This window comes from Tachysurus vachellii, chromosome 22 (genome assembly GCF_030014155.1).
Source record: "Tachysurus vachellii isolate PV-2020 chromosome 22, HZAU_Pvac_v1, whole genome shotgun sequence".
Taxonomy (NCBI): Eukaryota; Metazoa; Chordata; class Actinopteri; order Siluriformes; family Bagridae; genus Tachysurus; species Tachysurus vachellii.
The window spans coordinates 17,357,024-17,369,523 of record NC_083481.1 but is presented as its reverse complement, the minus strand read 5'-3'; the positions used below and the strand labels follow the sequence as shown (position 1 = coordinate 17,369,523).

The 12,500-nt window shown below is 42.7% G+C and overlaps 1 protein-coding gene across 4 annotated transcripts in view; it reads right to left on the bottom strand.

Annotated features, from left to right (window-relative positions):
- Nucleotides 1–12,500, bottom strand: part of itpr1b (inositol 1,4,5-trisphosphate receptor, type 1b) — a 121,669-nt gene that overhangs the window by 47,385 nt on the left and 61,784 nt on the right. For 2 of the 4 annotated variants that reach the window (XM_060857517.1, XM_060857518.1), the window contains 3 exons: nt 5,144–5,191; nt 4,472–4,601; nt 2,903–3,090 (listed from right to left, as the gene is read on the bottom strand). In XM_060857517.1, coding sequence (XP_060713500.1) covers nt 2,903–3,090; nt 4,472–4,601; nt 5,144–5,191 — 366 coding nt within the window. Of the gene's footprint in view, nt 1–2,902; nt 3,091–4,471; nt 4,602–5,143; nt 5,192–6,269; nt 6,306–12,500 lie in introns of all 4 variants that reach the window. The other 2 variants (XM_060857520.1, XM_060857521.1) reach the window with 2 other exon arrangements.

The window sequence follows — 12,500 nt, the reverse complement described above, 5'->3', positions numbered from 1 at the left end:
AGGAGCAGAAAGATCGGATCGATATCCGATTCGCCGAGACGCGTTTATGTGGTCTAATGTAAATGGAACAGTTTGAACAAATCAGATAGCTATCGGATCAGAGAAAACACGTGAAGTGACCAGGTGTAAAAAGGCCCAAAAACTCATCTGTATTTGGGGTTAATCAGAGCATTTCATAATGATTGGTTAATTCTATCCAGTCAAACGCATGAACGAAAGCATTGTGAATTTTTTTAACCAGTTTATCGTCGTTCTCGTCGATACGAGCGAGTGTTAAAAACGTAACCTAAAACTTTCGCAAATATTTGACTCTCCACAGTTTCTATATTAAACCTGGTCAACTACAGCTGCTACCCACTGGCCTTTTCCTACACCAACACCTGCAGCGTTACAGATGTTTGAGGCAAAACATTAAGCAAATCCGTCCCTTCCTTTCAAAACAGTTTCAGTATCTTCTCTTCTTAAAAAGAGTCATTTTGCGTCTGAACCTACATCAGAAGCGCAAACAGGTGAACGTTCGATGTCCTTGTTGCGTTATTTAAAACAAACGTGTGAATATAAATATATTTTATACATACAGTATATACAGTATACGTGCACGCCTAAGAGAGTCTGGCACGGTCTGGTCTAGCCGTAAACAGACACCACTTAGTATCAGTATAATGTACATGTCTGGCTTTCATCATTCCTCCTGTCATGGGAAAGACCCAGGTTTTATATAGATTAGCAAAAACCAGCTCAGACACAGACACATTAAGACACTTCGCCTACATCAGCATGACTTAAAGATGCAAACATAAGTTCTGGTGTTAGCAAGGGGTTTGTGGCCTGTCCCACTTCTCCTCTCGCACCATGTTGACTAACTCACTTCCCCATTTATTTTATTTTGCTTTGTTTTTGTTTTTTTATGCTAAACACCGGCACCTTATTATCATTCATCCGTCTTTCTCTCTTCCATCCTTTTTTCTTCGTCCTGTCACTTCGACCCCTTGCGGTCGCGCAGTGAGCAACTGAGCCAGATTACCTCAGAACCCTAAAAACAAACACGGCGCAAAAGAAAAAAAAAAAGGCCGAAAGATGCGAGTGTGTTTTTGACCTGCTTCTGCTTCTCTGAAACAATACGCCCCTGTGTAAAAGAAGCAGGACTCTTCTTACCAAACAAGCAGCAGTGACATTGTTTAAATTCATTCGGGCACCCAACAACACACACACACACACACACACACACACACACACACACCACAATCTGTATCGGTTCTTCTATATTGATGATGAGGGTTAACTGGTGCAAACTGGGTTTAAGTTTACCACATGATATATGCAGAGGGGACAGATGTGTGGATGCTGAGTCACATTACCATCGCCATGGAAACCAAGAGACAAAACCATGAGTCATTCTAAGCATAACGTCGAAGGTTTTTATTTGGAAGACGCGAAGGCACCGTGTGGTCGTCATCAGACACCTTCTACAGATCGCTTAGCGATAAGGCGACTGTCAGGAAGAGGAAAATGGATCAAAGGGTAAGAGAGTGATAAGAAAACAACAAAAAAAAACAAAGAGTGATTCACTGTGAAATCAGAAAACGCACACAGATCAGAGCAGAAACAAAAAGCAAAAAAAAAAAAAAAAAAGAGCTGTAATTCCCCCTTTAACTCCAAAGAAAGGCGACGGTACAGACGTCTGTCCTGAATCACACCCACTGTCTCGTTTGTGAGGCTCTCAGGTTGAACAGGACTGTGAACGTCTTACTGTTCTTACTTTATATTACATACGCACAGGCAAAACAAACGCTCCAAGATAAGAGTTCTTACTTATGTGTATATACAATATATTATATTATGTCTTTTATTTTTTTATATATATATATATTTGCATTTCTTTCTCTTTGCTGCTGTAACAGAGAAATTTCCCCGTTGTGGGACGAATAAAAAGTTTATCTTGTCTTATCTTATCTTACTGAGTCATATCAACCAACAATCAAACATTATATGTGAGAGACACACTTTACTACAGACACTTTTTATTCGTTTTTTTCACATCATTCACTTTTAATTTCTCTCATTCTCTCTCTGTCCATCTATCCGTCTATCTCGTGCTCTTACTATATACAGTACCTTCGCTCTCTCTGCCCTGGTCTGGCAGTAAGCAGTGGCCCAGATAAAGTGTGTGTGTGTGTTTATCGCATTGCTGGAGTGTGTGTGTGTGTGTGTGTGTGTGTGTGTGTGTGTGTGTGTTTGCTCTGCCAGGGCTGGTTTATGTAACAGACCCTCATGTGAGCAGCTTTGTGTGAGAGCCTGCTGGAAGTTGGGGGAGCATCAGGTAGAACGGCTATGCAAATAACAAACTCATTATGCAACAGGAACTGTTTGTGCAAGGGTACACACACACACACACACACACACACACACACACGCACACACGCACACACACACACAAACTGCGCTATGTGATGAAATGGTGAAAACCTCCAGGCCCCCCAACTTCATCTGCCTGCACGCAACCTCACCGAGAGGTCAGCGGATTGACAGGTTGACATGGCAACACACACAGGCAGGGGGATGGTGGTGGTGGTGGTGGTGGTGGTGGGATGTAAGGAGCTCTGTCTTTCCTCTCCATCTCTCTCCTCCTCTCTACTTCGGTCAAAAAGCCGACATTATTTTGTGATTTTAGTGAAATGAAGTAAAAGCTTTTGTACTGTTTCAATCTTATTGTAAAATCCAGACAATTATCCCTGATGTAAAACTCTCAAAAACTGTGTTTAGGTGCTGATGTTTAGTGAGTACTGCATTTTTGTCATTCAGCCACAACGTTTATTAACACGTGACTCAAACGTTTGTCAGAAAGTGAAATACAGATCTCTGGGACGGACTCAGAGAGCAGCACAGAAGAGTAATACGGTACCTGTATTACAGGGTTTCCTCCCTCGAGCAGGGCGATGGCTAACAGGATGCTCTCCTGAAAGATGCGGTCGCTGGTGGCGTTCATGATGAGGTCGATGACCAGGTCAGACGCTCCCTCTCGGTCCAGGTGACACTGCACCTCAGCCAGGCTCAGCTCCCCTCGAGCTCCGACCGAACCTCCGGCGGATCCTACGGGGGCAGAATGGAGGAGATATGGGGCAGGATTACACATGTCAAAAGTGTGTGGACAGAAAGACAATGTCTGTGACCTGGGACATAAATGTGCTCAGTGTTGGGAATGTTGGACAGCAACTAAATGTAGAAACCGTCGCATATTGACATGATCATGAAGTTGTTGAGCTTTTACCTCCAGTATAAACACTAAGGCATAAACATAAACGTAAACGATTCATGTAGCTGATGTGTCTGCAGGCTATTCCTACAGAAAGTGTGGGCATCCTGCTCTAGTTGCCTGGGTAACAGCAGAGACGGCTCTGTCGATGTAGGACATACAGCACCAAAACAACAAGGGTGACAAGGGCAGGGAGAGAGAGAGAGAGAGAGAGAGAGAGAGAGAGAGAGAGAGAGAGAGAGAGAGAGAGAGAGAGAGAGAGAGAAAGAGTGAGAGAAAGAGAGAGAGAGTGAGAGAAAGAGTGAGAGAGAGAGAGAGAGAGAGAGAAAGAGTGAGAGAAAGAGAGAGTGAGAGAGAGAGAGAGAGAGAAAGAGTGAGAGAGAGAGAGAGAGAGAGAGAAAGAGTGAGAGAAAGAGAGAGTGAGTGAGAGAAAGAGAGAGAGAGAGAGTGTGAGAGTGAGAGAAAGAGAGAGAGAGAGAGAGAGAGAGAGAGAGAGAAAGAGTGAGAGAGAGAGAAAGAGAGAAAGAGTGAGAGAAGGAGAGAGAAAGTGAGAGAGAGAGAGAGAGAGAGAGAGTGTGTGTGTGTGTGTGTGTGTGAGAGAGAGAGATGAATGAATGAATGAATGAATGAATGAATGAATGAAAAAAGACAAAACAATAAAATCTAAATAAAAAACAGGACTGAAAAAACAAACAGATAGATTTATATAGAGAGAAACAGTAAGAGGAAGGTTGAGATATGGGGAATATGAGAGGGACTGGCAACTCAAAATAAGAATAAAATAATGTAGAGTCCTCTATAAACCCTGTGCATGGCACAATAGGTTTAGATTAGCTTTAAACTAACAGGTATACATACACAATGTGTACACAAATTGTCTCCATAAACCACACACACACACACACACACACACACACACACACACACACACACACACACACGGTGAGGACTTTCCATTGACGTGATTATCACTATAGATAACTGTTAACCAAGTTATTTTTGTTGGGGACGGGCCAAATATCCCCACAATGTAGATGCTGTCAGATATTCCTTTCCTCTGGGGGACATTTTTAATATAAACAAATGCCCCCACACACACCTTTTGTGATGGTTCCAAAAGTAACACACACACACACACAGTGTGTTTGTTACTTATATATATATATACACAAACAATACACATTCAACCTTGGGTGAAGTCTGTCTACAATCACAGACCTGTGGGAGCTTTGCTTTGTGCCCCAGGGCCAAGGGGTCCGTTGCTGAAGGTGGTCAAGCTGTCCTTCCGTCCTCCTGGCTTGAAGTTGCCATAGTAACGATTTACAAGGATTTGCCTTAAAGCTTCACCCTGGCAACACAAGAAGAAGTCAAACAAGGTCCAGTTTCACTAACATCAGCTGTGATCCTCAACGTGGCACTTTAGGGCCCTGGTTTAGAAAAGAAAAGATCGGAACGAACAGAACCGAACTCGTAAAAATGACGAGCGAACCTCGACTCATACCTCTGACTCTAGAGGTCAATGAAGAGGACGTTTTAGTTTATTTATACACTCAAAGTCTTATGGCTAGATGTCAAAACCGTGGCTTAAGATTACTAATCCTGAACAAGCGTGACTTCTTCTGAGAAGTGGGTGTAGGTCTGATGTTTACCTCATAAACTAATATAAACCTCCTTAGGTTCAACTTCCAAAACACCCAAACAACACAAAACTGTAGTGGAAGTAGTTAAAAAAAAAAAAAAAAAACCTGGCACGCAAATACAGATGGCTGTTTCCTCTTGAGGAAGTGTTAGGCAGTTAGTAAAGGTAGCAGCCTGTGGGACTGTGTGAATGGAGACATGCCGCTCGAGCAGGGGGCCGCTGTCTCGGGTTGGAGCCATGCTGCTACCTACCCGTTTCTGATCCTCCAGTTGCTTCTGCGGCTGGTTGGGATCAAGGTCCTGAGAGCAAGGTGAGTGAGCGGCAAGCCGGAGGAGAGAGAGGGAGGATGGAGAGGGAGGGAGGGAGGGAGGGAGGGAGGGAGGGGGGAAAGGGCATTCGGGGGAACAAAAAAGAAAGGAGGGATTAATTCTATCCACATTAGTCATTTTTAATGGCATGCTGGGGGGTGGGGGGAAATGGGACAGATTTCATCATGCAGTTAAATGATATTAAGGAAATGAGAGATGTCTGCATCCATATCTGTGTGTGTGTGTGTGTGCGTGTGTGCGTGTGTGTGTGTGCGCACGTGATAAGCGCTGGGTCGAGTGACGAACCTGAAATATACACGTTATTGTAATATTCCTCTGTAATTAATCGTTAAACACTAGATGTAAGTTTTGTGCAAAAAACCAACCCTTAAAGACAAACAAGACAAACGCTAACAATCCTGTGTGTGTGTGTGTGTGTGTGTGTGTGTGTGTGTGATTAGAGTGGATTCTATTCATGTTTTACAATTACTGCGTTAATTACATAACAACAAAGGCAGCCAGGCTGGGAAATGCCTGGCACAGGTGAGAAGAGAGATTAAAACCGGAGGGAAAAAAAAAGCTAAACCCGCGTTACGTAATAAACCGCGCGAGTTAACGGCATACGGCACGAAATAACACCCATAAACACGTCGAACACAAACCGACCTACTGAAAGAAAAGAGCAGAAATGTGCACAGTACTCTGAACATAAAGGGATGAGGATGTTTGAGAGGAGTTTCACTCCAGAAAAAAAATACAAAATCAGAGCAGTCATGTGAGTCTATGCAATCGGTCTGTTGATGAGGCTTCACCAGAGCTCAGTGTTTGTGTTTCATGGGTCTGTGTGTGTGTGTGTGTGTGTGTGTGTGTGTGTGTAAATGGGAAAGTCGGCTCTGTGTCAACACGGACGGTTCTGATAAGGCTGTGTGTGTGTGTGTGTGTGTGTGTGTGTGTGTTGGGGCTGTAGCAGTAATGAAATGCATCTGGACAGATGCTATGGAACAGATCGACTACTAGCTGCAACAACCCATATTTTTCCATCCAAAATATGGGTGTTGAACACACACACCTCTGCAAGGTTCTCTGGCTCAGGCGGGGGAACCAGCTAATGGAGACAAAAAAATCCAAAAGTTAGTTCAAACACAATGCAAACAACTTAACCATCTCAAACCTGACATGCAAACCCTCATGTGCCTTAAGAGTTTCTTTATTAAGTTCTTTTTGTTACCCCAGTCAGGCCCTAATCTGTCTAACAGATCAGATGGGAGATAAAACACGCAGCACGACTACAGACAAGCCCGAGAGGAATCTGACAGGAGCACAAACAAGACGCTAAATTAACACGGCGCATTAATACTGCATTCGCTCGCAAGAGCCCTCGTTCGGCGAGGTGCTATATTTGGAACGGGAGAGTCACGTGGCTTATATAACTAAGCTTCATCATGTAGGTCATCTGGTGAACCGGTACTCAAGGCACAGGCAGGGTTATAAACACCGGCAACTTACAGGAAAGCTTCACCGACACTTCTGCATTCTTAACTCCTTTATTTTCCCCCGAGACTAATCAGAAGGTCAGGGTGTAAACACTTCTGGATCCGTGTGCCCTGACCTTCAGATATACCGTAGAACTCTGGTCATACTCTGTTATCAACATCTACGGTGTTTCAGACGATACCCGGTGCTAGCAAACGTGATAAAGCGGTTTTAGAGAAATTTTTTTTTTTTTAAAGCCTAAGTGTACATTAGGTTCCATTCATAAAGTGTGTATCTTCAGCTAGACCTCACCTTAGTGCTAGTTCTCACCTTACATGACTCTAGAGGGTTTGTTTTTTTTTTAAACTGAAGTATGTATGCAAAATCAGTGCACAAAGAATCATGTGATCTGACTAATTAACTAGTTCCTCTGTTAAAGTAATCCTTTGTTTGAAGGCCAAGGTGTTAATTAATAACCAGCTTCTCGTAGCTTGCTTCTGACTCAACGAAGGTATTTACATAAGGTGAACCTACGAGGACACGTCGCTGTCTGTCTACAAATTCGTTATCTATAAAAGACAAATGAATGGGTGTGTGTGTTCCAACTTAGTTGTGTGTGTGGGTGTGTGTGTGTGTGTGTGTGTGTGTGTGTGTGTACATATGTAAGTATAGATATTATTACTTCCCTGATATTCCGACACGAATACATCTTATGTATGCGAGTAGTTAACATTAAAAGTTAAAATAACACATAAAGGATCGTTAAGTTTGTAGGATCATGTGAGGTGAGTAAGTGAGAGCATGAGAACGGCTTCATGGTCCTAAGATTCTACACAGCACACACACACACACACACACACGACAACACGGACAGCAAACAGTCGGCAGAAAACTCGAGATCACGGCACGCGCTCGGCCCGCTCGTGGTGCCGGTGCATCGCTTACAGTAATGATCTATTCACTGACACTGACACCGGTCTCTGGACACACAGAGAGAAAGAAAGAAAAAAAACAACAACTTTGAAAGTCGGTTGTCTTAAAATGCCAGCAGCAGCCTTCAGACTCCACAACGTGTGGAAAGGGGTGGGGGGAGGGGGGAGTGTAATAACAACCGGTGACGCACGACGCCACGCAGTTGAGTAATAACACTACCAGCCAGGAATCTCCCTTTGTGCAAGTTCGCATGAAGGGCTGAAAAGAAGAGCCTTGTGATGTTAGCAAGGTGTGACTTACAAATGTCCCTTCGCATCCAACATGGTGCTTATCACACCGAGCATCAGTTCAGAAGAAACAACGTGCGTAGTGTGTTTGAGGCCGTTTGTTCATTTCCTCCCTTGTTCAATCAAGATCTGAGGGCAGCAGGAGGAGGCAGAAGTAAATGTGTGCCGCGGAACAAACCACCCGCGGTCACGGGGTGACGCTCGTTTACACGGCAAAGATCTTCACCGAACCATAAACAATCCATAAATCCTCTGAGTTTTTTAAACGTCGTGTAAAGGTTTGCATTCTCCACGTCACTCAATAACAAAAAGGATGGCGCAACTTTTCATATGTAATCTAATCGCTCGTGGATTATTGTTTAAGTTGATCATCATAATTTGATCTTTACTTTATGAAGTGTAGAACGGTGCAGAACTAAACCACGACCGTAGACAGTTATACAGACAGAAAAGGTCCTACGTCTCTACTGTGTATGTGTAGTAGATCTTAAATACGTCACGATGCCCAGTGATACAAAGACTTAATTACGCTTCCCCGTTAAAATAGTGCTGTAATTAGCATTTACACCTTCTTTTGCTGTTGTATTTTTTTTTTAAGCTTCAAAGCAAAAAGAACAGGAAACATTTTTTGACGACGATCCGATTTATAATAATTAATCTAATTTAACTAGCTGAGCAAGAACAATCATATTGTTCACACTCCAGGACAACTATGGACGTAAAGACCAGTTCAGCCTCGGTGTAACATATCGACTATGCAGAACAAGCTGTGTGTGTGTGTGTGTGTGTGTGTTTGTGTGATGGAGAGATTCCACCATAGAGATAGAACATAACAGAAGGAAACCGGACGGGTTAACAGTGGAAGGTAAAGGGAAAGGGAAAGGGCTATAAAACGGACCGTCACATCATCACTCGGTTTTGTGTGTGTGTGTCTGTGTGTGTGTGTGTATGTGTATGTGTGTGTGTGTGTGTGTGTACACTGCTGCCAGTGTCTCTCAGTAAACAGCCTCTGCCACATGTTTACTGGCAATTACAGTAGAAGGTCACACGTCAACATGGAGACTGAATTCCAGGGAAGAAAGAAAAAAAAAAAAGGCAAACGGATCTTATGTAACCGCTGCCCGGTGTAGCCAAGAATCGTGCAGTGTACAGGAAGGAAATTGGGGCAAGGCCACACACACACACACACACACACACACACGCACACACGCACACACGCACACACCTATGAACATATCTACCCCTACTGGGCACCGATGGCAGTACAAAGGCAAAGGCATAGCCAAGAGGTTAAGATTACCCCCAAATACAGCCAAGAGAAACAGAAAGGGGATGTGATAGTTTCACAATGATTGTGATGCCTAAAACACACCTGTACAAAACATGACCTCGCCCTGCTCTGCCTTACTGTGTCACCCCAATGCTCAGAACATCTTACATCACACACATACACACACAACACACACAGCATGCAGTCTGCATTATGACTGTATGTTCGTAAAGACGAGCGGACGGCCTCGACGACGACGAGGCCGAGGAGAAAAACTGGATAAAATGCGTCGTGTGTGTGTGTGTGTGTGTGTGTGTGTGTGTGTGTGTGTGTGTTCATGCGCAAAAAAAAAAAAAAAAAAAAAAACACAGACACAAATAGAGATAAGATAAGAAAGGGTTTGGTCAGTTCCTCCTTTGAGACTAATCAGCTTCTACAGAGCATCTTCATGCCTCTATTCGTCTCCGGTCTATTTTTGACTCCTTGGAGATCAGTAAAATTTGATTAGGAAGAATTGTTTCAGGGCTAAAAATGGATTGGAATAAATAACAGGTTCCTTTCATCTATTTCTAATTCTCATTTAAGTCTGAACATAAATGCACTCTGAAGAAAACCTTATAAGAGTCATGAGAACGATCGTGAAGCATCCTTGTCTACAGAGCACGGAGGATGGAGCCGGCGGATGGAGCCGGCGGATGGAGCTGGCGGACCTCCAGTCGCTTTTAAAACATTTCCTGTGATCGCAGTTGCGGTTCGTCCTGCTGCTGATTTGCGTAACCGCTTTACTTATACACGACGACCTACAGCAAAATGTGCCACCGAAAATCTCTTTAAAGAACGATTTGAAGAATTTTAGTTCAGCTCGTGAGCTTTCACACAAGTTAAAGTGAACAATACGGAGTTTACAGCAGCTGTGATTCTCCTCAGGTCAGCAAACGAGGAGATACAGAGAACCTCAAGTGTGTCTCAATAAAGTAAAACAACTTCAATATTTCTGCCGCTTCTGCTTGACTTGAATAAAAAACATTTTTGGACTTTTTTTGGACGTTAAGCTAAAATGAATGTGACATAAAACTGCTTATAAGTGCTTATAAGTGCTTATAAGGTAAAAAGAGAAAAGACAGGAGCTAGAAATCAGTGCTAATCAGACTACATTATTAAATCAGACTACATTATTATAAGTGCTGAAGCTCAGGTCAGATCTGCTCCTGTAGTGTAACACACTGACGTGTCATGTAGACAGGACGTGTGTGTTTGGCTATACAGCACTTCTGTTCTGTCCCCTTAACGATGACAAAAACTCAGATGGAAACTGGTTAAGTGTATTTTCCAAAACACGGTCCGTAAGAAACGATCGATGACCGCGGTGGAAAAAGGAAGCCGAAACGTGTGAATTCACTCAGCTATGAAATCATACTAAGGTCATGTACTTTATATCACATCTCACCCAGTAAATGTCTGCACACTAACACCCACACACTACTTCCTTTTCATCTAGATAATATATGCACTCACATGAACACACACATGCTCACACACATACTCACATAAATACACACACATACTCACATGAACACACACATGCTCACACACACATACTCACATAAATACACACACATACTCACATAAATACACACACATACTCACATGAACACACACATGCTCACACACACATACTCACATAAATACACACACATACTCACATGAATACACACATGCTCACACACATACTCACATAAATACACACACACTCACATGAATCCACACATGCTCACACACACATACTCACATAAATACACACACATACTCACATGAACACACACATGCTCACACACACACTCACATGAATACACACATGCTCACACACACACACACATACTCACATGAATACACAAATACACACACATACACATACTCACACACATTCACAGTCACACACTCACTCTCACATAAATACACACTCACACACACACTCACATAAATACACACACATACTCACATGAACACACACATGCTCACACACACATACTCACATAAATACACACACATACTCACATGAATCCACACATGCTCACACACACATACTCACATAAATACACACATACTCACATGAACACACACATGCTCACACACACATACTCACATAAATACACACATACTCACATGAATACACACATGCTCACACACACACTCACATGAACACACACATGCTCACACACACATACTCACATAAATACACACACATACTCACATGAATCCACACATGCTCACACACACATACACACACACTCACACTCACATGAATACACACATGTTCACACACACATACTCACATAAATACACACATACTCACATGAACACACACATGCTCACACACATACTCACATAAATACACACACACTCACATGAATACACACACACTCACATGAATACACACATGCTCACACACACACTCACATGAACACACACATGCTCACACACACATACTCACATAAATACACACACATACTCACATGAACACACACATGCTCACACACACATACTCATATAAATACACACACATACTCACATGAATCCACACATGCTCACACACACACACTCACATGAATACACACATGCTCACACACACATACTCACATAAATACACACACTCACATGAATACACACATGCTCACACACACACTCACATGAATACACACATGCTCACACACACACACACATACTCACATGAATACACAAATACACACACATACACATACTCACACACATTCACAGTCACACACTCACTCTCACATAAATACACACTCACACACACACTCACATAAATACACACACATACACATACTCACACACACTCACAGTCGCACACTCACTCACATAAATACACACTCACACACACACTCACATAAATACACACACATACACATACTCACACACATTCACAGTCACACACTCACTCTCACATAAATACACACTCACACACACACTCACATGAATACACACTCTCACACACTCTCTCACACTCTCACACACACACACACACACACACACACACACACACACACCCCCATGCACATAAATCATGCTTTGAAGCAGCACTGGCTCATACATTCTGTCATGATCATATAAACCTATAAAACGTTTTGTTTTGGTTTATCACAATAATGTTGCTGCAAATGCCAGAGTTGATGACTGTACGAACTTAGGAACTGTCTGAACACACACACACACACACACACACACACACACACAGCAATAAGACAAAGGTTCTCTTATACAATGTGCAGATATTTTCACACTATACTAATACATTTTTAGTAACAAAATACCAAACCTA